The following is a 26,934-nucleotide window of genomic DNA, read 5'->3' on the forward strand; positions in this document are numbered from 1 at the left end:
AATTCAAATAAAGCAGCCAAAGAAATCAAGTTTCTAGACCAAAGGGAAGAAGAGAATAAAGTAAATGACACAGGACATTCAAGCCTGGGGTGAAAAGAGTAAAACACTAGACTGAGAATCAAATAGCTCTATATTTTAGTCTTTGCTACCAACCAGCAATGTCATTTAGAGCATATCTCTTGCCTCTGAGTCTCATATTTCTTATCTATTAAAGGGGAAGTGGGCTTGAATGACCTCTGATCCCACAGCACCAACAGTCTATAAATTTATCCCCATTTGTGCTAGAAGGGGGCTTTTTCTCATATAAATAAGTCAAATAGCTATGCTAAATCTTTCATTTTATTTTATTTTGGTACTGGAGATTGAACCCAGGGGTGCTTAACAACTGAGCCACATCCCTATCCCTATTTTCTGTATTTTTAGAGACAGGGCCTTGCTAAGTTGCTTAGGGCCTCACTAAATTGCTGAGGCTGTCTGAACTTACGATCCTCCTGCCTCAGCCTCCCAAGTCACTGGGATTACAGGTGTGTGCCACTGTACTCAGCTATGTTAAATCTTGAGTCTTTCCTTTTCTTTTCTTTTCTTTTTGACTGAGTCTTGAGTATTTTCTAATTGGTTAGGGTAAACCAGCAGAAGGGGTGCAGTGGCAGAAGGGAGTTTATTGTGAGGCATCCAACACTGTGGGATTCGCGGGAGGAGTAAACAAACTCACCTTTGGGACAGGCACCCAGCTAAAAGTGGAACTGTGTAAGTATGAAATTCCAAAATAACTACAAAATGTGTTCTACTAATGGTAAACAGGAGAACAGGATATGTCACCTTTGTCCTTATGTCTTATTTTTAATTAGCTGTAATCTAGTGCAGAAGCATTAAGAATGGTGACCCCAAGATAAATTAGTGAAAGGCTTCGATGACTGTAGGGCATATTTCCTTTGGGGTAGAATTTAGCAAAATTTAGCAACCATTTGAGAATTGAGGCTGACAGAAGCTCTGTCTCACATCAGAGTTTTTAACACTAGTATTGAGCTACATGGAGTCCGATAGAGGAAAGAAACTAGGAGAGCAGAAAATTGCATGGCCACCATCTAATAGACCCTTTCTACTTCCACTGCCACTGATTCCAAGGAACACTCAGGGAGAAGACCCAAAGTCTTTTTATCCATGCCCTAAATAAGCCAGACCATATTCACTCCGGAGACAAAGCATCCCCTTCACTAAACATTGTCCAAGAAGAGACAGTGAAGTGCAGAAACAGAACCTCAGGACTTCACCACAGGCATTTGGCCCCAACTGACTTTGTGATATTGAACAAGTCATTCCCCTCTATGCACCTCAGACTCCAGTAGAAGAGGTTGAAACACTCAAAACTGTGTGTATGGCATGTGGCTATGAGGCTAGATGCATGACATACAGTATTATTTCTCTTCAAACAACTTTAAGATAAGGAGCAATATCTTATTTTACAGAAGCAGAAACTGAGGTGGCTCAGAGAAGTTATTGTCCAAGATTCTATCAGGTAGAAAGGGCTAAATTCAAACCTGGGTCTATCTGTATGATCTCAAAGCCCCTTATTTTCTGTTATAGGATGACACAAGCTCTTTGCCAAGGTTTATCTAGAAATGAGAGATGAGCCGAGCCAGGTGCAATGGCACATACCTGTAATCCCAGCAGCTTGGGAGGCTGAGGCAGGAGGATAACAAATTCAAAACCAACCTCAGCAATTTAGCAAGGCCCTAATAAGCAACTTAGTGAGACCCTGTCTCAAAATAAAAAATAAAAATGGCTGGGGATGTGGCTCAGTGGATAAGCCCTCCTGGGTTTAATCCCCAGTATCAAAAAAAGAAAAAAGAAATGAGAGAGAATGCCAGTCACAGTGAGTAAGGACATAGAATTTATCTTTTCCTTTCTTAGATAGTGCCATGAGGTAAAGACGGAATTTTAGGAAATTTTTATGTGGATGCTTCAGATGTCTGAAGGATTCTCTTCCCCTCTGAATGACAGATAGAGCTGCTGGGAACATTTACCCAGATGGGAGAGGAGAGGAAATGATGGCAGTCACTCCCATGTCCTGACTGTCCCTTTCTCCTGAGGTTCCTTGTACATTCCCCAGGCAGACCAGCCATCAATGTAACAGACTGCAAGTACCTGACCCACTAGTGAGTTACAGAAAAACACAATGTGGGGACACTTGGGACACTGCTGCATCAGAGAACTTCAGCTCTGAGAAGAGCTTAAGATTCATCTAAATTCAGCACTCTTTATTTTCCCAATATGGAAATTAAGACCCAGAGGGGTTGATTGAATTGCCCAAAATTATAAAGTCAAGGAGAACTAGGGCTGGGACTAGAACCTGGGAAGTCTGGTCCTGGGGCTGTATTCTGTAACTACTGTTCAATGGTGTAAGTAGGTAGGTGTAAGACCTGTTCATGGGTTTCACTAGGAGTGTAAAAATGTGTTCTTATTAGCTCTTATCACTCAAACCTTACTATGGGCTTCCTGGACCTGCTCCCCAGACATGTTATACAAATGGAAGGTGACGGAAATGGCCCATTTTGACACAGGACAAATCACTGTGGGAAATACTGGAGGCTACAAATTTATCTTTGGGACAGGAACAAGACTATTAGTTGGTGCAAGTAAGTCCTATAAAATAACCTGACTTATGTTATAGTTAAGGAACATTCATTTTGATTTTCTTTTTTCTTTTTTATTTTTATTTATTTATTTATTTATTTTTTTGTGAGTTGTGGGGACATGGCTTTGCTATTTAAGTAAGAAGAAATGATGGTATTAATAATGTCACATTATACAGTGTCCATGAACATTCCTGCAAGAAACATGTAACAAACAATAGGTGTGAATAGACAAAACTCTCTGGGCCCTGTCTAGAACTGAAACTGTAATTATGACTTTTCAACCTGAATATTAATAACGTGTTTTATATAACTCACTGTATGCAAAGCAGAATCTCCTGTTGGGCTCTGATGTATTTCTTGTCATCTTCTAGTGGTCTTAGAAATGAAGCTAAATAGTAAAAATGTATGTCTCCTACCACTTTTGTTTATGCACGCAGACATAGGAGCATACTTATTAACAAACTTGAGTGTGAACATAGGATTCCCAGGCTGTGGCCCAGCTTCGGGTGCCATTTTGTATAGAGTTATGTCAGAGTGTGAACACAGGCTTTCAGCAGCTCAAGTTTGGAACTGGCACACAAGTTTTGATCAGCCCAAGTAAGTTGGAACTCCAGAAATTTGTAGCCCCCAATATTAGGTTTACTTTTATATATTTCTATTTATAGCTGCTACTCTGGTCTGTGATAGATTATTATGATTATTATTTTGTTATTAATCACAACAATGCTACTAACTTGGGGTGCACATTTTCTGCTATAGTATTCTTTTGACCCTTTAGGGAGAATTGCTATCAAGATACTGGGAGAAAAATGCTTGTTTCCAGTCAAGTTTTCTAATTTGTTCATTTGGTTCCCACCTCTCTGCTGAGGGTCAACATGAGTCTCACAATGTTTTGGCTTTTATTCTGCCTCCTTATTATCTCTCTTAGAAATGCTTCCTTGGTTTTTCCTTGCCTAAGCAGTTAGATTTTGCAGTTCACATTTACCCAGAATATACTTAGCTTTTAGCCTCTCCCAAAACTGGCCTCCTTGTCTCAATAATTATGCACAGTAAAGTTAGTTCAAGTCAGTAAATAATTATTGAGTATCATCAAAAGCCAGAGACCATAGCTGGTTTAAAAAGAAAGAAACAAAGAAGAAAAAGAAACCTAAGATCTGGCCTCGGATCTCAGGAACTTCCAGTCTTATCAGAAAAACAAAACACTCGTAATAACAAGTCTAATAACAATTTATATGTGCTTGTGCTGAGATGGGGTTGGAAGGGCAGAGAGACAGGACAGGGTGGCAGTGGACACTCCAAATTCCTTGACAGTGAACCCGTGATTCCACCCCTCCCACCCGCCTCCCCCGCATCATGTTTCTGGGAAAGGATTTGAATCTGTTCTGTACTGAGATGTCTGACTTTCTTGAGGACAAAAGGCCTTACTGGCGGTTAGCATCCTTGAGTGAGATGAGGACAGAAAGAAGAGTGAGTCAGGCGTGAGTCACACAGGACTTTTGCTCAGCCCCAGAGAAGGCACAGTGACTGAGTCAGGCCCAGGCGTGTTTTTAGCATGTGCCCCGGTGCAGTGGGTTGGCAATTCTCTTGTTCCTACTCTTCCTGACAGAGTGAAAAAATGCATTTTTGCATATGTCCCCAAGAAAATGGGACTTCTTCTCAATCATGGCAGATGAAGTGGGAAAATGCCCGCCTGCTCCCTGGTATCTTTAGAAATACTCACACCCACCAGGACCATGTAGGAGGCAGTGTGTTTCACTAAGTTTTGTAAAGACTGCTTTTCTCAGAGGAGGAATAGCCAGAGGCAATGTTTGTTGGTGGCTGTGATACAGAAAATGAAGGCCATAGGTAGCCCTGGGGGCTGGTGCTGTTCACCTAGGCAGGCTCCTTCGGGTCCTTATGCCACCCATTACGGGGAACACTTCAGGATTGGCCATTCTTGGGTTCAGCTTTTAGAGCTACTGCAAAGGGTGTGTGTCCCCCACTATAGGGTGGGCAAAAACAGCACCTTTTGTAATGCTTGCACTCGGTATGTATCTGGAAGCAACTCATTTTCAGTAAGAGAACCCAAGTGGTGGTCATAAGTAAGTGAGCCAGGATCTTCCTATACAAATAGCCCTCCACTCCACCCTTCCCTGGCCCTACCCTGGTGCTGGACAATTTCTTATCATATTTCCATGGCAGGGGGGAAAAGGATGTATCAATGCCACACCCAAGTTCTTAGCCAAACATAGTTCCAAATCTTTGCCTACCTGTGGCTTCTCCTCCCTGACCCCTGCTCCTGGCATCTCAGCTGACGACACTCCCATTCTCTATATAAGGCTTCCCCTGCCCTTCCCAGAGGCTAGGTTTCAAATTGAACTGTGGACCACAAAGTGAGAGCTAGGAGGGACTTGAGGGACTTCTTGCTCACATGGCAGGGGCAGCCTGAGGTCTAGGTTTACACCTCTGTGCAAGGCCAAGCAAGGGGCTGTGCAGAGCAGTGTTAGGTCCCCAGTCCCTCGCTTCCGCCCCAAGTGCAGGGGAACCACACAGCTCTTTGCTAATAATGTGACCCTCAAACCCGGTGTGAAATAACCTGAGAGCTGGTAGCACACAAGGACTGGGGACTGAGGGCTGAGTTCCCATCTCAGCTCAGGTCTGCGGCCCAGGCTGTGATTTCCGTGAGCCTCAGTTTTTGCATCTCTGAAAGAGGCAGCATGAGTTCTATTTCCGCTCATCTTTCAAAAGTTTTATTGTTGTGAATTTCTTCTCTGTAGACCCAGTTTTCATAGAAACTAAGTCCAGTCTGACTGGAAATAAAGGAATTGAAAGGTTTGGGGTGCCTTGGCCTATTTCCAGTGGTAAAGAGGAAAGGGTTAAAGTATAAATCTCAAGGATCTGAATCCTGCCTGGAGTCTTGTGTCAGACAGGATTATGCAGGACTCACACCCCTGGACCTCCCTGAGGAAGAGGGCTAAAATAGGAAATATCAGGAGCTGTGGAAAGGGAAAAATGAGAACAAGGAAGAGAGCTTAACAAAACATCAAAAGAAACCCTGGGCCCCATCCTCCCAGCACCTTTAGAGGCCACTGAATCTATTCAACAACAGATAAATAGAGTCAGACCCTCAGGGTGTCCATCCCAACAGACAGGGTGGTGGGGTTGGTACTGGAGTGTTGGATGAAGATGTGGGCTTCTCTGCTGGTGGGAAAGTGGTGTTTTCTCAGGGTAACTGGGGCTGAGGTCTTCTCCAGTCCCTTCCACTTGGCTTCCATCCCTGCCCGGGAGGCACAGGACTCAGGGCTCCAAGTTCAGCAGGGGAGGGTTTCCAACATCAGTGGGAGTGTGGCTAGTGCTTCCCAAGATGGCTGTCCCAACACCACTGGGTCAGTGGTAAAGGGAGGCCACAGGAGACAGGTTTTATCAAAGGCTTTCCTCACTGTGCGCATCTGGAGGAAACTACAAACTGACCTTTGGAAGAGGGACCAGCCTCATTGTGCATCCCTGTGAGTGTTGTAGAAATGCTGGGGGAAACTTTGAATTCAGACATATCACGGGAGGAAATGGATGTAGTGAGGGAGTGGCGTGGACTGCTCCCTCATTAAAGGAGTTCTTTGTTGAAGAGGAGTGACAGTGAGTCGGGTCTAATGAGGGCTGGACTGAGGGTCTTGCTTTCAGAGGATAAGTACTCAAATTCTGAGAAAAGAGAACTCACCCTTGCTAGGTTTCTGAAATAGGATTTTTCTTCTTGGTAGCCAAGGGGTCTGCCCTGTCCCTCTTCCCTGCTGCCACCTCCCCTCAGCTCCATGAGATGTCTCCCCTAGATTAGAGCATCCCAGCCTGGATGCTAGGAACTCTGGGGTGCTGGAGTGGGTAGGAGCAGGAATGGGTCTCCTCTGTACGAAGCTTTGCTGGGAACCATGATCTTGTGAAAAACTGTCTACTGTACAGCTGAGGTGCCATTGATACACTCTCTCCTTCTGAGTTCTCATCCCGTGCTGACATCCATCTGAATGATAGATCATTTTTTGATATGCCCATTTTCCAGATAAGGAAGCATGCTTGGGACAAGTAACTTGCCCAAGGTCACACAGCTAGGAATGACAGAGCCAGAGTTTAGCTCACACCTCTTGGACTCTAGGCCTTCTTATTAACCGCACCCCTCATGCTGTCACTGTCTATCCTACAAGCTCTGAAGGAAGACCCACATCTTGAAGGCACGGTAGTCTTCCTTCAGAGAGTGCAGGGGCTTAGTCCACAGTTTGCCCAATGTGAACCTTCTGGTCATAGTGACCATGGCACAGTGACTCAACATTTCTTAAGACATCAGAAAAGTCATGCATTGGATTGGCAAGATGCAGGTATGGAGGAAAGGGAAGTAGAAACTTAGGAGACTGTTTATTAGGTATCAACGCACAGGAGAAGAAATTTATCATCAAAATCATGGAAAGGGCTATTTAAAAGCTCTGTTCCCATGGGCTGGGGTTGTAGCTCAGTGGTAGAGCACTCGGCTAGAACGTGTGAGGCACTGGATTCGATCCTCAGCACCACATAAAAATAAATAAACAAAATAAAGGTATTGTGTCTATCTACAACTAAAAAAGAGTAAAAAAAAAAAAAAGCTCTGTTCCCTAAGAGGGAAGGTTATAAATGTGAAATGTGACAGGGGTCATGGGCAGCTGCCCAGGTGGCTGAGGGCATGTATTTGTACTGCATTGTACCGTAGTGTAGACTCAAGTGGTCGGAAACTCACTTTTGGGAGTGGAACGAGACTCCAGGTGCATCCAAGTAAGTGCCTGACCTTAGGCCCTGGCCAAAGACTCCAAAAGTGCCTCCTCTGCTCTCTCAGGTGCTGAAGCAGTACCTCCTGAACTAATTTTTCGTTTTTCTTTATGAGGTTTGAAAGTTTTGAAATTTGAATTCCCAGCATCTGGCTTAATAGTTAATTTTCTAATGGAAATTGGCCTTTTCATCATTATAGAAACAGACTCTTTCATGGTTTCTAGATCTTTATCAGAAAGTAAACTGTGACTGATTATGTCAAAAGATTTATTTTTCTTTTTCTTACCAGTTAATTTCACAAAAGGTAAAATTAAACTTCTCAAAGACATTGGGCATTGGATACATTCCATGCCCAACTGAGAGATACAGAAAGAACTTAAAACCTAAATAATGTCATTAAAAACAATAAAAAGTTTGAAAAATGAGACCATACAGAAATTAAAGGAGAAATGCAATAGTCCTAACAAGAGAAACCTTGCTTTCTAGCACAACTGCATTAAAGGTGAATTAAAATATTTTGAGGGTTTATGCATTCAACAAGTATTTATTGAGCAACTATTATATCCCAAGTACAGTGTTAGATGTAGAAGAAGGAAAGAAAGGGAAGTGGTAAGAGAAGAGGAGCAGAAGGAAATGTGCAGTTTCTACCTCCAGGATCTCAAAGTATAAACCCAGTATCACTCAGGTGTAGTTGAGGTACTCACAAGTTGTGATGGGAATACAAAGGAAGGCACACCTGACTTCCTATCATAATTGCCTAGTACCTCTATGCACCCTCTACTGCCCCATAAGATCTGGGAAGGCAGAACCCTCTCCTTCATTCTCATATCTCTGTAACTAGGCATGCACAATGCCTGGCATGAAGGTGTTGCTAATTTTTTTTTTTTTCTTTTTAGTGCCTTCTGGTTAGGAGAATCAGGAAATGCTCAGGTGGAAGAGCAATTACTGCTTAAAATATAATGGCTTTGACATTAGCAAATATTTGTCTGACAGAGAGAGTCATTAGACCTCCAAACAGGGAGATCGCCCAAATGCTGATAGAGCAAAGAGAGAAAGAAATAAGTTAATACAGGACCTGGTGGGAGGAAGCCCACTTCTCCAGGGAAAGCCTCCACTGTATTTTATCTGTTCAGTTGTGTGCTTTGTCAAAACTTCTTCCCTGCAATGGGTTGGTTCAGGATAGGTTTAGAAAGCCCCATCCTATTCCTCAGGAACCAGAGGCATATGGATTACAATATCTGTGGTTGGGAAGCAGCAAAAAAGAAGGAGGTATAGATGATGACAGAGGCAAGAAATCTGTCTCCACTTGAGAGACCACCCAGGAAGTAGGTGTTCTAAGGAAACTTTACTCCATGGGGACAAGAATTCTTTGAAATACACAGCTCCGAGGTACATAGGAAGGTGAATGGAAGAAAGACCAAAAGTTCACATTTGGGAAAGGCTTTCAAGTTGCCCCTGTTCTTGCTGGGTAAACCCCGCGAGTGTCAGGCAGTGCAGAGTTGGTGTGTCAGTCAGGAGCAGCTCTGCCTCTGATCTCCTGCTGACAGGGCGAGAACATTTGCTGCCCAGCTGCCTAGGTGTTCCACATCTGCCTAAATAAAATGAAGCTGCTTCATGATGATTAGAAAGAAATAATCAGCATCAATGAGGCCTCTAATTGTGGCCTCAGGAGTGGGTAGGAGAACAAAAATTCTGAGCACAGAAAACCTAATGGATAAAATTAGACTAACATTTAGAAAGAATTTTAATTTCCTGGAGCTAGAGAAAGCACTTCTAAGGAATATATGTGTATAAACTTGCATAGTCCCATGGATGTTAATGAGTGCTTTAACAAAAAAAGAAAAAAAAGTGTTCTTGGGTCAAATAAGTTAGAAAAGCTCTGGATTTACTTATTGGAAGACTTTTCAGAGACTTTAGAACGCTAATATGCATTGTCAATCTTCAAGACCAAAATAGGAGCATAAAGCATATTCCAAACTTATTCAAGCTTAGAATCACTTTTTCCAGAGAAACTTACAAGAAATAGGTTCTGTGAAATTTTGATAAGTATTTGTCTGAGCCATTCTCAAACTTTGGGGGTTTTCCTCCATATGAATGTCAATTCTAATTTACAGATCTCCAGAGAAAGAGATTCTCAGGTCCCATAAGTAACTTCTCCCACAACCTTCCTAGGAAAAAAGTCCACATTGTGCATTTTATGTGAATATTCCTGTGGCAGTTTTAGTCTCTGTGCCCTCAAGGAATAATAGAAGCCACTTTCTGAAAGAAGAGCCCTTCCTAGGCCTGGGTTCCATCATTAAGCCTTGCCCAAGGTTTTCCATCTATTGCCGATGCTATGCATTTTTTCCCTCATGATCCATTTCCCAATTAATCTCTGGCTCTTCTCCACACTCTCCCAAGTTTCCTCCCTCACCTTCACTTGCGGAACCCAAAATGGGGCTCCTCTTCCAGGAAGGCCTGGCCAGTTCCAGACTGGCCAAGGAAAGGGCTGTGGAGCCATTACGCTGAAAAGTGAGGAATTTAACCCAATGGGCATGAGTTTTCCATCTGGTCAGAGAAGGGTTGACTTGAAAGAGACTGGGACGCAGGGACAGGAAGCAAGTGTCCCAGCCAGGCCAGTCCTGCCTAAGTGAGAGAGTTCCTGTAAAGCACCCTCCTAGTGTGCATTGTCAGGCAGCTACAATAAGCTGATCTTTGGAGCAGGGACCAGGCTGGCTGTGCGCCCATGTGAGTATGACGGTGCCAATGACCAGGGCAAAAAGAACCGCTGACTTGTCCAAGAGAAAACAGGCAAATGATTTATAGCAAACCTGAGGATATATGAAGCCCTCATTTTCCATTTCTACAAGCTCTCTTGGTGACTTGAAATGTTCCCATTTCTCATATTAAAGTCAGAAGTGCCAAGAGCCAATTGAGTAAATGAAAATCAGAACAGAATAATTTACGGAAATATAAAAAGATTTCCAGATACTCGGTGCTTTGAAGCGAAGCTGATAATATCAGCACCAGATAATCTGAACATTCAGGAAATTAGCTTAGTGCCCTTGGGGGAAAGAGATGAGTTAATGGCAAACACAAATTCTCTTTTATTGCAGCAGGTGGCTAAACTCCCTGGGTTGGCTAATGAATACCTGCTCAGAGAATCTTCCTCTCTGGAGGACAGTAGAGTCGTGAATCCTCACCCAGGGGTAAAAGTGGTTCAGGCCCCTATCTGGATGGCAGTTCCACATGAGTAACAAGCATAGAAAGGATGACAGACAGGGGAATTCTAGCTCTATCCTCACCAGCTGTATTTAATGTGGCCTCTACTCCCAACAGCAAAATGACAATAACCATATCACAATATGATATAATACCCCACAGATAACAAGTAATCAATAAGTAGTAGCTTTTCTGATATATTATTGTTATTATAATACTAAGCTATACTTGGCTATACTAAGATTATTGTAAAGGACCAGCTCCCTTGAGAAACGGAAAAGTAAGAAATTAAGATGGGTCAAGCCTTGTAGGATAGTTCTCTGAGACCCAGGATGGACGAGGGTGAGGGGTGAGGGTTCCAGCAGATTCACATCAGGAGAGTTATTCCAAAGATGTTACCCACAGTGGGAACACAGCAATGGCAGTCAATCTAATCTTTGGAGCAGGGACCAGACTGAGCACCCAGCCAAGTAAGTAGAGTGGGCAAGGGTTGAATAGACAGTTATTTCTTCTTTGTCCAAGACACTGACTTGAGTCCAGGTATTGTCATCTATAGGATTCCAAATGGTTCTTTCTACCCACCTCCAGGAAATCCTCCCACCCAGCAGCACTAAGTGCTTTGGAGACATTTTCCTTAGACTGGGACCTTAAGAATTACATGGCAGATGATAAGTTCTGTTTCTGAGATATTTCCACTAGAGGATCTAAGATATTGCTGCCCTGAATAGGGGATTTTGATCCATTGAAATCTACTGAATTTGTGGAAATCACATGAACTCACAAACTCAGCTCAGGATACCATTGCAGAATTGGGCAAGAAAAAAGAACTTTACATACCAGAGACAAAAATCTCAAGACAAAATAGCAGAAGGCCTCACTCTTAGGAGTGTGATCCTCCTGTCCTCTGGGACATCAGTGCTTCTCCAATGAGTTTCTGTAATGGCGTTGCCTGCAGTGTGAATACTGGAGGAATGACTGGTAAACTCATATTTGGGAAAGGGACCCAAGTGTCCATACTATCTGGTGAGTCATCTTAGGTTATGCAATTTGCAACCCCATGTGCCAGTGTCATTAATTCATTCCCCAGGGATATCCATTATTACCCTGGTGAGGCTAACTGTGGATGTTGTAACTAATTGTCTTACAGAGGTCTGGGAAGGGGAAAGGCATCACTATCAATTTTGAATATCTATGTTTCTCTAGGTCAAACACATTAAAATTTGACTTTAATCATTCAGGATATTTTTAAATGCCTTCTAAGTAGCTATCACTCTATAAAATGTTACAGTGCATATGAAGCAGTGTAAGATAGATATCTGACCTGTCCCCAAATAATATAAAGATTAGCCAAAGGGGCTGGGGCTGTAGCTCAGTGGCAGAGTGCTTGCCTAGCGTGTGTGAGGCACTGGGTTTGAGCCTAAGCACTACGTAAAAAAAAAACAAGCAAATAAAATAAAGGCATGATGTCCATCAACAACTACAAAAATTTTTTTAAAGGCTAGACAAAAGTACAGAACTGTTGTATGTTTACCCACTTAAAAACTGTCTTATTATTAACAATTAATGATGTCAACGGGCATAAGAGATCCAGATGAGTTAGGATCCTGGAAGAAAAGTCCAAGATAGTGGATGTTTTATGTGGTAAAAAAAAGATTTGTTGAGCCTGAGGATAAGTTAACATTTGTATGGGCAGAAAGAGGAGAGACGTGGGATTCTAGGTACAAGGAACAACAAGAAAAAAGATATGACCTTGGGAATGAACAAAGCACATGACTTTTGGTCTAAGTGAACACATCTGATGGTCAAGTTGGATTGAGAGACAAGGCAAAGACTGTATTTTCTTAGACCACGGAGATAAGGAATACTAGAGCCTGCAATAGAATACAGAAATTAGGGCCAAGACCAGACACCAGTAATCTGAGAATTCAGTTTAGAAATGCAGACCAGATAGGAGGTGAGAAGGATCAGCTCTTTTCACAGATGGTTCATGGCCTAGGGACCTTCCCTCTCCTTCCTCCGTGGGCTCTGGAAAGAGAAACCTGAGGACTTTCTGTAAGGAAGCACCTGCCTCCTGGGGGCAGTTTGGCAAAGGCCCAGAGTTTCCATTATTCCTCAGAAGTCTGCCCACGCTGTTTCCTGACACCCTACAAAGCTTCAATGAGACACAGATCAGTGTCACTAACTTTCATTTCTTGGTTCCTAGTGCCTAACTGCAGAGCACAGATTTAGTGGTAAGGGAGCTTTCAATCACTGCTCTGCCCCCCAGGGATCTAAAGCACTAGAGCATTCAGACATGTGCTTCTGCAGTTAGTTTTGAATTATGATGACAGGTTAGGATCTAGAATAGCTGAACTTCCACATTGAAAAATTGATTGTCTTGCTGAGGCTACCTTCTGACACTGTCAGTGGTAGAATGTGTTTCTCATGCTGGGGTGGAATAGGATGTCCCTCCCCACAGGGCTCTGGCAGGTGGACCCCTAATGACCTCCAAGTTAAAAGTGGCCGTTTCTTATTTTCAGGAAAAAAAAAACAAACAGTAAGGTTGCACTAGAGGTACCTGGAGATGAAAGTAAAAGGGAGCTATATATATATATATATATATATATATATATATATATATATATATATATATATATATATATATCAGTACCTCTGGTACAACATTTTTTGTCCCAAAAAGGGATAAACAAAGCTTCAGACGCCTGACCACAGAGCCCACCCCTGCTCTGCTGCTGCAGGGGTTGCCCCGCTCAGCAGGCTGCTCTCCTTGACTCAATACCCCAGGGTCATGCCAAGCACTGATTTCTCTGGTTTGGGATCCAGCAGAACATCTGCATCACCTAGGCCACCAAGGCTGGCTCAGCAAGCAGGGTGCAGCAGGAGTCTGAGAAACCTTATGTGCATAGGGAGGAGCTGTGGGATCCTAGAACCACACAGGCAGGAAATTCTAATCCCAGCCCTGCTGGAAACATTCTGGGTGGCCCCAACATGTTAATCCTCCTGGCAAACCTCTGCTTCCTCTTCTAAAGGCGGAGGTTGGAAAGAATAAACAATGAGAGTCTTACTAAAAACACAAAGTCCTCCTGAAAAAGCTGGTGTGAGTCCTTAGGGCCTTATATCTAGTTATCTAGCAAATAGGAGAGCCAGGGCTTGAATGTAGGTGTCCTAGTGTGGAGTCCATAGCTTTATCAATGAGAGAGAAATCTCCTGGTGGTGTGATAGATTTTCCAGCTTAACGCCAACATATCCTAAGTCTCCATTTCCTGCCAATGCCCAACCTAAGTGGGGGAAAACACCCTAGGTTCCAAGAGGCATGGTTTGCTTTTCTGGGCATTTTTTTTTCCCCTGTACTAGCTTTTGTCCTGCCAGAACAATGTTGTTGACTAGGCTTACTGAGGTTTTGAAGAAGTTTCTATTCAGTAGAAGAATGAGCAATTTCATTTTTGTTTCCTAGAATAGCAGAAAGGGCCTGGCCAGGGATTCACTGAAATCCTGACCAACTGCCCAAGATTCATGGTTTGTGTTTGTCCCCAAAGTCCCAGTCCATCTCAAGCAGCTGGTTTCTCCCCCAAAAAAAGCCTGAGAATGAGACTACCCAGCCCCAAAGAGCCTCGTTCTTGTTTATCACCCGCATCTGGGCTCTGGTATAGGTTGGAGCAAAGAAAGCAAAAGCATCTTCTAATCCCAGTCCTCTTGGCCCACAGCCATCAAGGACCCTGACCCGACTGTGTACCAGCTGAGAAACTCTAAATCCAGAAACACTGTCTGCCTATTCACCGATTTTGATTCTAACACCAACGTGCCATTACAACTTACCAAGGATTCTGAAATGTTTGTCTCCAAAAACACTGTGCTGGACATGAAGTCCATGGATTCCAAGAGCAACGGCGCCTTGGCCTGGAGCAACAAAACTGACTTCACTTGTAAGAGTGCCTTCACCCAGAACATCTTCTTCCCCAGCTCAGGTGAGTAACCTCCCCCTTACCCTTACACACTCCATCTCCTTGTTTCCAGAGAAGCATGGTTCTACCCAAAGCTTAGGTTAATGATAGATGAAAGCTACTCTGATTGGTGCTCTCGGCTTCATCAATTGTCAGAAAATCTCCCATTTTCTTTTTACTAAGGAGCAGTGAGCCTCATCCTGAAGCCCATTTAAAGAAAAGGGCAATTAAGGGCAAAAAGAAGATGAGAGAGTAGGTGTAGAGGGTGGTGACCCAGCCTAGGTCTCACCTGCTCTGTGAGGTCTGGCCTCCCAGCCTTTGCTTAGGCACAGGACCATGCATCAGTGAAGGGTCTGCCCTGAGGAAGCTCCATTCCAATTAGGGAAGACCATCCCTCAGCAGAGGGAACTCTGTATAATTTCAGATTGTAATGTGTACTTTAACTTAGACTTAAAGAAAGAGTCACCTTAGGGTAAAGGGTTCTGAAAAAAATGCTACTGAGCTGGGTTAAAGAATAACAAGGTACCCACATGCCATGCCAGAGAGAGAACCCCATGGAGGCCTGAGACAGGACCATGCTGACAGCTAGGAAAAGCAGCAGAAAATGAGTTAGAAAATGTAAGCATGGGCCAGGAAACAGAGCTTCAAGACCATGAGAGGATAGATAACTATTTTACTTATTGGGAAGCTATTAATTGGTTGTGACTGGGGGTGGGAGGGAGGGCTGACCCCTAAAATGTGGAGAATGGTGTGTGGAGAATGGTCCAGAGTGGAAGAAGAAAGGAAGCAATAGCAGCAGAGAGAGATGACGGAGGCCTGGGCAGGGTGGTAGCACTTGGGTTTCAAGGATGAAACCACTTAGAGATGAGAAAGAAAATAGGGCATTGAGGAAGGTGGCTGGATTCAAAGCTGAGCAACTAAGTCAGTGAGAGAGAAAACAGAGAAACAAAGTTGGAATACAAGGATCAAAATTTTTTGGAACACATTTAAGTATCTATCGCCCTATTGTTCTTATCACTGTTTTGGTCTCACTTCCCTGGTTAGACTCCACACTGCAGCCTGACCAAGGGCAGGCTCTATCTTAAGGTCTCCCTGTGGCCCATGTCATACAACCTGCACTTTGCACAGCCAGTGTTTGCTGAGTCAGTGCAATGGTGCCCAGAAGCCAGAGTGTTTGGTCCTCAGGCCTCCTCCTGGGAAGGTGCCCCTGTGCAATAAGTTCCTTCCAGATCTCTCCCTAAGAAAGCATGGAAAGGCTATAGATACTCACCAGCCCAGCAACCAGGAGGTTTGGGATGGGAGAGTCAGCATGCTCTGGACTCTAAGAAAAACTCTTGTTTCTCCTTTTAGAGATTCCCTGTGATGCGAAGTTGGTAGAGAAAAGCTTTGAAACAGGTAAGAGAAAGGTCTATCCAGCTTGTCACAGCACTGGGGAGGCAACAAACCCACAATAACTCTGACTAGATAGGGTAGGGGCAGGGGGAATAGATCTGGGAATGAAGTCGTGAGGAGGAGAATAGCAGCTATGACCTGCCTGGAGCTGCCTGGGGTCGGTCTCAAGTCCACCTCAAAATGTCGAATTTTCTTTTCCATTCCAAGTACTTTGAGGATGAGTCTCCAGTTTTACTCAGCCTAGGCCTCTGTATTGCTTTCAACAGCTCCCATCAGGAGAACCAAAGAGAGCTGCTGGGTATTCAGCTGTGAACTTTCTGACTCCCTTAGGGATATCCCTGAATCAATCAGGTCATCCCAGGGACATTTCCCCCTCCAAAACCAGCAGAACTTACATGGTTTGTGGGCAGGAGTCCTGTTTCTCAAGGACCCCCACCAATCCTCACCCCCTGGCCCCACTTCCACGTAAGTTGTTCCTCCTCAATCATCCCTCCTGTGGTTCAGCCACTTGTCTCACTAAAGGACCGGGACCCAAGGGATGATAGTGATAAATTCTGAGCACCTATTCTTACCCCAACCCCATCCCCACAGGGGCTCAGAAAGAAAACAAGGAGCAACCCCAGTAGGTGTTTTTGTTTTGTTTTAAACCTGGAGGAATGCACAAATATATTTACACAGTATATAAATATATTTACACAAGGAGCTCAAAAAATGAGGTGGATCCAGGAGCTGAAACTCACCCCCCACCTGCCCCACCCCGCTTTGGGAAAAGCCGTTGGTATCCTAAGGAGCTTTGCAGACCTCTGGTGCGTGTGCCTATAACGGCTGTGGTCTCTCTGTTTTACAGATATAAACCTAAACTTTCAAAACCTGTCAGTGATGGGGCTCCGCATCCTCCTCCTGAAAGTGGCTGGCTTTAACGTACTCATGACGCTACGGCTGTGGTCCAACTGAGGTGAGGGGGCTTCCAAGCTGGGGGTGGGGGTGGGGTGCCTCCGATGAGTCTCCAACTGTGAGAGAAAAACCTCCCTGCAGGGAGATGCTTTTAAATTCTAACACTGGGACCATCTCACTCGTCCATTTCTTCCTATCACAAATTCCTGTTGTTAAAAAACAATGGCCTGAAACATTCCTATGACAAAACACTCATTTTGGCCTCCTCAGTTGAGCCAGTCTCCCTATGAGGCATGAAGAACCGTTGTTATATCCCCATTCTAGAACACCAGGGCCGAGGAATATCAAGGCCCACACAGCTAATGAGTGAAAGAATAGAGGGGCTCAGACCCCAATTCGCTTATACCACATGCCTTCTGTTGTCCCTCTTTCACTGTGTAACTAAAGGAGCCCCAATTCCTTTAAATAGTTCTCTCAGCTTCAGTGATGAGCCATCATTGAAGCCCACGGAACCATCTCTATCACATCCCTAACAGTACTGTTTAGCATCCAGCCTGACTTCTGATCTTCCTCGTTCCAGGTCGGCAAGATTATAAGGACCTGAGCTCCCTCATCCTTCCTCCTCTTCCCTCCTCTCTCTTCTTCAAGCAAAGGGAATCTCCCACCTCCAATGAAGAAGGCGGCTCCATTGCCTTTTTGGCCCCCACTGACAAAGCCACCAACTGGATCTACCCAAATTTGTCATGAAGATTGCTAAAGAGCTGCCAAACGCTGCTGCCACCCCCTCCATTCCCAGACTGCTGCTTGTCACCATTCTCAGCAAAAGTAGGGGCTGCTGCAGCCTCTCCTAGCTGTGGAGAATCCCTCCCCCTCCCCAGAGACTGCCTCTGATGGATCCCCCTGGGGTTTCTTAGACTTTAGTTCCTGGAGAATGTTCTCCAGTTTATATTTTTTAAACATTGTTCATAAAGAAGTACTTTATTATTCTTTTTCTCAAGATGTGGGGAAAATTAGCTCATTATCTAGGTCCTGCTATGCTGTGTATCTGAGGCACATTGTGTATTATTCTGCTACTCGCGGCTTCATTAAAAATGATTTAGAAGAGCAGAGACTGTGCTCCTGTTTGATTGGGTTTGGTTGGGATCAATTTCAGTATGCTGTTAAGAGACAAACCAAGACATGTGTCTACCATGCTATCCAGGAAGCCTAACTCAACAGGCTGCTTAAGTCAACTTCTCCTTAGAATAACCTCTAAAAAATTCCACTCAGCAAGCTGTTCTGGGGGCCAAGAAAACCCTCTTACAAGCTTGGCCCTGCACTGGGCCAAGCAGGAGGCCCACACACATAAATGTTAGTGACCGGTAGTTGAAATTCAACAGACAGGGACCACACAGCAAATGTCCCCCAAATGCCACTGTTTCCTGCCCTCCACGAACTTTTTTTCTTTTTTTTTTTTTTTTTTTTTTTTGCCTTTTCTCTCAGATCATTGAAACTGTGCATTGCCCACAAATTCATGGCTGGGGACTACTCACCATTGCCCTGCTCAGATCCCAGGCCCATGCCCAGCCCCTGAGGTGCCCAATCTTAGAACTGGGTTGGGAGAAATTGTGACCCCAGCAGGAATTTCCATTTCAACCTTCTGGACATGAGTATAAGGAAAGGGGAGATGAGTTCCCTACTCAAGCCAAGGACTTGGCCTAGGAGAACAGATGTCTCAGGCTCCAACCTCAAGGATAAGAAATAGGATTCCCTGGAGCCCCATAGCATACTACTCCAGAGAACCTTTCCCCAGAGTTGGGGATGCTGATGGGAACACACCTCAGAGACCACTCAGCCATCCACCCAACAGCTACTCAACCAAGACCAAAGGGAAGTGCTCACTCATTCCCAGAGTGGGAGGGTGTTCCTTCCTCAAATGGCTATATGGTTCACCTGGGTAGCTCTGTCCACACCAGCTGAAAATTCAGCTGCAATTCAGGTCTGCTTCTTTTCATAGGAATGGAGCTTTAAGAGGTGACCTGGGGCATGAACTCCCCTCTGTGAGCTTCAGGGTCATCCCCTATAAAATGTCAGGTAGGACCAGAGGTTACCTGAAGCTCCATGCATCTCTGATTCTGTAACCCCTATAGAACTAAGAACCAGCATCCCTGGTTAGCCCTACTCAGGGTAGTAACAGAATCCCCAGTTCTTCCTAATCTGTCTCATCTCCAGCCTAAATAGAATCCCTTAAAGATTACTAAAGGGATGTACTCAGGAAATGTCATCATAGCAGGTCACTCTCACACTTGGGAGGATGGGTACTACTTTTCCCATGAGGGATTTGCCATCTGCAGGGTACTTGAGGCTTCTTGAGCCTTCCTTAAAACTGTATCCTGGAGTGTCTGACACAATGCCAGAGATTCTACCACTGGGAATTTCTTTTAATTAAAGCATTCTCTTCCCTTTATTAAATGAAAATGCCCCTGGGAGGGTTAGTAGAGCAAGCCTTTATCAACCTTTAAAAACTTAGGACAAATTAGTTCATCTTCCCTCCCCACCTCCCAAGTGGCAATTCACTTTATTCTGCATAAAAAAAGATCCCAACAAAGAAAGGTGGTGGTTGGGGAGGCAGGTCCACTCTTGAGAGTTGGGTCCCATTACTCTGTGGCTGAAAGGAATTTGAGAGCTCTGGGTAGGGATTAGAAGCCTGTCAGAGAGTGAAAGGGCCAAAGACAGAGGCCTCCTTGAAACATGGAGAAGGTGCAAGCTATAAAGAAGGCCTATGGGAGCCTGTAGAGCCATGCCAGCTCACTGCCCTCAAATGGCAGGGCCCAGTAGTCACTGGAACCCTGGAGAACCCGAGGACCAACACAAGGTGATTCAGCAGAGGCTCCAAGCAGGCCATCTAGAAAGCAGGATGAACTCCAAAGCCTGAAAAGTTTCCATCTAAAATCCAGGGTTCCTTGGTCTCAGCAAGAACCTGCCCTCACATCTGAGGCTGTTAAGCCTAAAGCCAGCAAGGGCTGAGGTCAGAGAGGTAGATGAGGAGCAATCGATAAAGGGTCAGCAAGTGTTGGGGCATGGGCAGAAACTCCATCCACCTTTGACCACTCTGTTCTCATGTCAGGCTACAGGCACCACCTGGGATATCTAGGAGCATTGAAGTGGCCTGTGAAGAGGCCCACAATAAGGGTTCCTGTACCCACCAGAAGGGTCAGCTCTGGGCCTAATACAACCATTGCAGGGTCCCTCAGTATGGAGGGCCCAAATGTAATAAGTGGGCATTGTTTAGCTTGAAGGGAAAAGGCAGCTGAGGAAAACTGGAAGCATGGTCAGAGCCCCAGGCCCTATGAGCCAAGGCCTTGGGCTACAGCTGCAGACTGACCAGCTTGAACCCAACCTCATGGAAACAAGGCTGACAACTCAGCAAAGAACATGTTATCAGGGCCAGCTACAGAATGGATTTCTCTGGAAAGATGCCCCACTACCCCAAAGGTCAGCATTGGAGGCAGATAAATGGGCACAAATGACCTCATGATACAGGCCTAAGTCTATGGAGTGTTGTCTGCAACTTCCCTCAGAGATCTGCCCTCTTAGAGCAACTGGAGTCAAAGTCCAGACAGGAAAAATGCAGGTTAAATAAGGTTGTGCTTCAGGAGCATCCAGAGTCTTCAATTCCCACAGAGTGGCCCCCTTGCTATTACCTACCATTAGACAGGCAGCCACCCGAGTCTTAAAGGACTTTTGTGTGTGTCTCCCATAAACTTGAACTCCTCCAGGTCACATGTAAAACCCTAATATCACCTTATTAAGATTAAGTAACATCTTAGCAAAGAATTCCAGCAGACTTACAAAGCTTATGTCCAGCCCATCCTCCCCTTGTGGTAGGAAGAGTGCCTTGGTAATGGTGTGTCCCCAGTGGTTAGCACTGTGCCTGGCACACAGCAGATGCCACTAAATAAACAAATGAATTATTAGCACCATTAGGCACTGGGTAGGAAGCAGAATTTGAGGGTTGGGGAGTATAGGAGAAAGTGGGGATTCAGAGAGGAGGTGGCCAGGTAAACCAGTTTCACAGTTTTACTGGGTGCCAAGAGTAACTTGACCAGACACATTAAAAAATAAAAAAAAAAATTTAAAAACCTGAGTGGTGGCCAAGGGCCAGGACAGCCCCAGCCAGGCATTCATCCACCCAACAAAGCCTGGAGAAGTAACTCTGGGAAGCACACAGGCTCTCGGGAGTCTGAGCTCCAGTCACATGTGACCACACTAAGGTCCAGGGCCCAATGTCACTTCACTGATCCACTTCAGCTTCTCCACATGACCCACCCTAAACCCAGTCTCCAGTCCACCTCCTCATGTAACATGGGGGAAGAAGGTGAAGTGAGCCACACTGAGACCCAGAGCCATCCTTCCTGCTAATAAACATACTAATTGCTGCAGGGGGTAGGGGGTTGGGAGGGCTGCAGGACAGCCAGTGCCTTCCCTCTGTGTAGAGGCCACTTGGGCAACAAGGCAGCCTACAGGCCTCCTCCACACAGACACACACATACACAGGGTTTCCTCTGAGCATCACACAGAAAACTGCATTTTGAAATTAATAAACAGGTCAGACATTGAGTCAGTAGCCAGAAGTAGAACAGGAAGTGGAAAAAGGCTCCCACTTCCCTCCAGGTGTTTGGGGCTGGGCAGCCCCCTCCCATTTCCATGACGTTATGGTTGCTGACAGGGGCAAATAGGGCACCCTTTGAAGCCTGCCCACAGAAGCCACATCCTCTGGAAAGAAAAGTTAAAAATACAGAGTTAGAGATAACATCTCCCCAAGCCACGTGCCAAGAGGAGGCAGGCTGGGCCGTTACACTACCCCCAGCCGCAGGTGCAATAAGAAGGCTACCAAACCACATTGGGCGGGGCTGGCAGGCCCCTCTGCTGACTAGCACTCACACCCACACCCCCACAGCAGTGGGGGGGGTGCTGTCCCCCACTGCTGAGAAGCCTCCCTCACCCATCTCTGCCACCCCAAGATCAAACCTTTTCAGACACTTAGTCAAGGACAGATTTACAAAGCTTATGTCCAGCCCATCCTCCCCTGGGCAGGAGGGATGTGAGAGGATACCTCTGACCACACTCACAACTGGGCTGGTTCTCTGAAGGGCATTGTCCCCCAGGGGCCCCACCTTCACTTGCCTCCATTCCAAGTTGAGACTGAAGTACAGGCAATGGCCCTGTGGACCTCTGCTCCTCCGGGACCAGGAGACCAGGACACTAACTACAAGAGAGGAGGCAAATAAGCAGAGACCTGAAAAACACCAGGCTTTATGTCTTGTTTTGTGGTAATGTCCCAAGCCACCCACCTGGGGGCAGCAGTGCTCCACCAAAAAGGCCTCTCATGCCCTTGCTCTGTTTATTCTAGGGAGGGAAAGTCCCCAAAGTTTAGGAAAACCTCTTTTCAAAGGAAAATAAGATGGCAGGTGACTTCTGTTGTTTCACAGGCCCCTAATTGGTGCCAGACAGTCACTGCACTGGGGCTTCAGGCCTGCATGATCCTGTAGCCCTACAGAAGAGAGGAGTAGGGTCAGGCCCTCAGGCTGCAGGGGGCACTACCTGCCCAGGATATGAGACCAACTTGACTAAAGGCAGCCCAAAGAGAAGCTGGAGGTGCACTGCTGAGAGTTTCCAATCAGGATCAGGGAGCCTGGGCCAGCCCAGCATCCATGGTTTTCCTGGCCTCTTGCCCTGGACAGGTCACTGACCACCTACAGCCTGCTTCCCAGTGGGGTCCAACATTCTTTTCTAAGCTTTCTTTCACATAGTATACCTGCCATGTGCCAGACACTGCAGAAACTGTGCCAGACTCTGGGGATTTGGCCTCTGTACAAACAATGTGACTCCACACAGATAAAATTCAAAAGCAATTACTGGTGATAAATACTGGAACATGGGTTACCTCTAGGGTAGAAGGACTGATTGGAAAGGGGCACAGGAGAACCTCTTGAGGCAGAGGTTCTACATCTATTTCTGGGTTATGAGCATGTGGGATGTACACATGGCAAAGAGACATAAAAGTAAGATTATGTGTATAAATTACATCTCAATAAAGTACTGTTCCTGTTCAATGCTTACACACTGAGTTCCTGAGCTCAAGGAGTTTTTTGTCAGTGAGCACATGGGCATGAAGGAGAGGTGTCCATGGCTGCAATTTCATGGCTTTTGTTAATATATTATGGGGGTAATCCTCAGGCAGGAATCAGGAGAAAACCAGCCCTTTATCTATAAGCTTTACAGTCCCTCACTAGCCTTCTCTCTCAGGGCTTTTAACTTTTCTGAGCCTCCGTTTTTCATTACTCAGATGGAGAGAAGAATACCTGCCCACCTTCTTCTCGATGCTATTGAAGGGATTGAAAAAGATAATGGATTTGAAAATGCTTAGTGAACTGAAATTCCAATGCAAATATAAAAGCAGTGATGCCTCAGAATGCGCAGAAAGATGAACTTCGATGAACTTAGATGCACAGAAAGATGAACTTGGACTTAGAGTGCACCACCACACTGAGATGAAAGTGAGGCTGCTGCTTAACTAAGCCAGTGCCCAGGTGAACTCAGTGTTTACCATAGTGGATGGCTGCTGTCCTTGTGGCCCCAGGAGCTGCTCTTCATACCATCGTGTACATTTTGCCACTCCTTCCACTCCTTCCAGCTTCTGGGAGAGCTTGACGGTGGGGAAATTACAAGACCAGAGGCACTGGTAAGGCTCTCTATGACCGAATTCCTGACAAAAGCCAGCGCGCTTGGCAACACAGCACTCCAGGCCTCCCTGGCTCCTCAGTGTCATCCCCAGTCTTATTATTAACCTCCTCTCTTGACCCCTGGGGTATTCCCTGCTTTCAGAAGAACCCCACTTTCCCCACTGGCAGAAGAGAGTCTGAAAGCATGAAGCCAAACCTCTGCAGTACCTTCCAGCAGCCAGGTTTTCTAGGCAGCCTCCTTTTCTCAGACCAGAATACCCTAAGTCTTCCAGGGGCATTCCCCCTGGAAGAGGAGCTCAGTGTCTTGAAACATGTTCCCATTCCAAAGTCTTCCGGAAATCCAACTGAGGAGCAGGACACAAGGAAAAGTGACAGTCTACCCTTCCTCTGAACCACCACATAAAATTTCGCAGTAGCGAATATTAGAGGAAGAGCTATAAATTTAAGACAGGACTTTGAAGACTTAAGAGAGTTTAAGTGGATGAAACAATGTGGTTTAGACAGTGATGAGCAACTGGTCTCCGTCTCATGCTTCCAGCCTAGACAGGAAGAAATTAAGTTAATCTTAAAAGACACTTCTTTCCAGTGAAGACTGCAAGACACTATTTTTATCCTCCTCTAGAATGTCCTCCTTTCTCCTAGCTGACCAAGCTATTCCAGTGATTTACCAAAGGACATGGGTGGACAGCATCCTTATCTAGAATCCCTATTAACAAAGTCCTGTGTGCGTACATCACCAAAGCAAACATTACCTCCTCTGATTGTCACAATAAGCCTAACCAACAGGCATAATATTTATCTCCTCCTTTTACAAGTTAGGAAATAGGTAAAGTGGCTTGCGTACACAGTTCCTAAATCCCCTGGCTTCCCACTAAGCACCACAGAGCCAAAAGTCTCAGGTGATAGGTGCAGACATCATAAAGGAAGGGACACAAACTGACTGGTGTTCTGAGTAACCCCTCCATAACCAGTCTCATGTTCTGCCTCAATGTGCCTTTCCTCTTCTGTGACTGTTAGCACCTACTGGCCCCTGTTTAGGATTAGAATGACAGAGCAGAGCTTCATACTTACACTCAATAAATATTTGTTGATGTTTGTAGTCTGAGGAGGAAGTATTTTTCTCATGAACAAATTTACTACTCAATCATCTGGCAGAAGTTTAATAATGTCTAGACACATTCCCCATGGCCAGTCCCTTAGCTGACTCTTTCTGCTGTCAACCAGAATGCCATCTACTCAGATGTTTCGTGATCACTCAAGTGGCTCTCTTCTATCCCTATTTAATAACACATCATACTGTACATATCTTTCACCCCACTTACAATTATTCCAATTATGTGCTAACTTAGCTCTTCCCTGCTAGAATTTAGGGTTAAGAAAGGGAGTTACCTAATTCTCTCTGATCACTTCTACATCTCTGGCACACTATAGATATTCAAACATTTATTAACTAAATAGCCAGTAAAATGGATGCACAGTGTGAATATGAAGAAAAGCAGTGTTTCAGTGAACAATTCTCAGCATTTCTGATCACTGCTATGTGAGTACTGATGCAGGGCAGTTATGTTATTAAGGTATTTTCCCATGAAGTATTATCATCACCATGGATATTATTTTATTATTCCTCTCAAGGACCTATCCAAATGCTTTGAGTCAGATAGAAATAAGGTTCAAATCCAAATTCTGGCAAACTAAGTCTCCATTTTCTCATTTGGAAAAGAATACCACCCGCCTACCTCAAGGGATTATAGAACACACCTCACAGGAGGGTGGGCATTAAATACCATGCCAGACATGTAGTAGATACTCAGTGTTCGCTCATTCAATCCTAGGCAGCAAGGACTGTGCCTTATCTTTTATAATCCCCCACACTATCTAGCACAGAGTCTAGGTGCCTAATTATTTGCTAGATTTTAGAGACAAAAGATGCACAGACAATAAGTGGCAGAACAGTCCCCTTGAATCAATATTTTAAGATCTTGTAAAGTGTTTTCCAACACCAGGCTGCCTGATGATTTGAAAATATTCATTGTATTCCACTGAAAAAAGTTTGAGTTGAGAATGGTGCATGTACCTATAATACCAGCTACTCGGGAGGCTGAAGCAAAATTATAAATTCAAGACCAGCCTGGGTAACTTAATGAGACTCAATCAAAAAATAAAAAAGAACTGGGGATATAGCTCAGTGGTATAGTACCCTGGGTTCATTCTCTACTACCACAAAAAAAAAAAAAAGAAAAGTTCTGTATGATCACAAACTTTGTCTATAAATTCTATGGAAGCAAATAAATTACTTTCCATCTGGTCCTTCATAAACTTCAGTCCCTTTTTTTTTTTTTTTTTTATTCCCTCACCTAAGATCCTTGTTCAAGAAAGCGTTTTCTCCTGCAGAAGAAACCCATTTTTCATATTTGTTAAGATTTTTTGAATTAACTGTAGTTTTAAAGGACTCAACTTTATAGTCTAGTCATTCAGAGCCTAGGGACACACCTGATGACCAGAAGGTAGTAAAGTCATGCTGTTTGCACTTGAACTCCTAGCTGCTGCTGACCAGCACTAGCTTGCTGAGCCTCCCAAACCAGGGAAGAGGCCTGAATGACCTATCTAGTATTTTCCAACCATCATAACAAAAGTATTTTGAAGCCCAAGATGAAAGGATGTGATTAAAGAGGACAAAGGTATAGGCTGCTAAGAGAAGAAAACATGAGAGATGGTTTCCATGTGATAGGGGACAGGAAGTATGTGGGTGGAGGTGCTCAGGGCTGGGTTTCCCACCACTGCAAAGAGTGGCAGGGAATAGACGATGTACAGTGGTTGTGGTAGATGGCTTCTGGCCCACCCCACAAGAGCATAGAAAATTAACCACCCCATAGAAGTGTTGAATTAGAAGCAGCCGGAAATGCTACAGTATACCTCCATCTATACAGTAGTACTCAAAACCAACTCCTTCAAAAAACATTTCAGCTAAAATAACACCAAAGAATTGGAAACCCAGTTGAGGAAGGGATAACAATGTATTTCTTTAAGCTTGAAGGAACAGCCCCACAGCTAATTCTTCTGTGCATAAGGAGTGGAGGACCAGAGAGCAAGTCAAAAAAAGCCAGAAAACAACTTAGCTACCTTTAAGTTTAAACCTCAAGACATCAGTCTGCAGGTTTTTGCCATGTTGCAAATGATGACAAGACACACCAAAGTTGGAGTTTCCCAAGTGATGATAACTGGTTAAGGTGAATCACCACCTCTAACACACAAGTTAATCTCATACTTGGGAATTTAGTATTGGTCCCATGTTCCTCAAGATCATTGTCAGAAACTTTAATCTGGAAAGGCTCTGAAAATTGTAATGTCTTGCTTGATAGTTATTATTCTCAGCATTTAACTTGT

At 44.7% G+C, this 26,934-nt stretch overlaps 1 long non-coding RNA gene and 1 gene segment (V, D, J or C); one reads left to right on the forward strand and one right to left on the reverse strand.

Moving 5' to 3' along the window:
* Positions 1 to 17,932, forward strand: part of LOC114078987 (T-cell receptor alpha chain constant-like) — a 438,631-nt gene extending 420,699 nt beyond the window's left edge. Inside the window, 4 exon segments of the C gene segment in view lie at positions 14,303 to 14,563; positions 15,890 to 15,934; positions 16,779 to 16,886; positions 17,406 to 17,932. Coding sequence covers positions 14,303 to 14,563; positions 15,890 to 15,934; positions 16,779 to 16,885 — 413 coding nt within the window.
* Positions 17,933 to 21,363: 3,431 nt separating this feature from the next.
* Positions 21,364 to 22,076, reverse strand: LOC139703384 (uncharacterized). Its single transcript, XR_011705765.1, has 2 exons — positions 21,992 to 22,076; positions 21,364 to 21,580 (listed from the first exon to the last, which is right to left on the reverse strand). It is a non-coding gene; the product is annotated as an uncharacterized lncRNA (long non-coding RNA).
* Positions 22,077 to 26,934: the final 4,858 nt, after the last annotated feature.

The sequence above is a fragment of the Marmota flaviventris genome, chromosome 2 (genome assembly GCF_047511675.1).
Source record: "Marmota flaviventris isolate mMarFla1 chromosome 2, mMarFla1.hap1, whole genome shotgun sequence".
NCBI classification, from domain to species: Eukaryota; Metazoa; Chordata; class Mammalia; order Rodentia; family Sciuridae; genus Marmota; species Marmota flaviventris.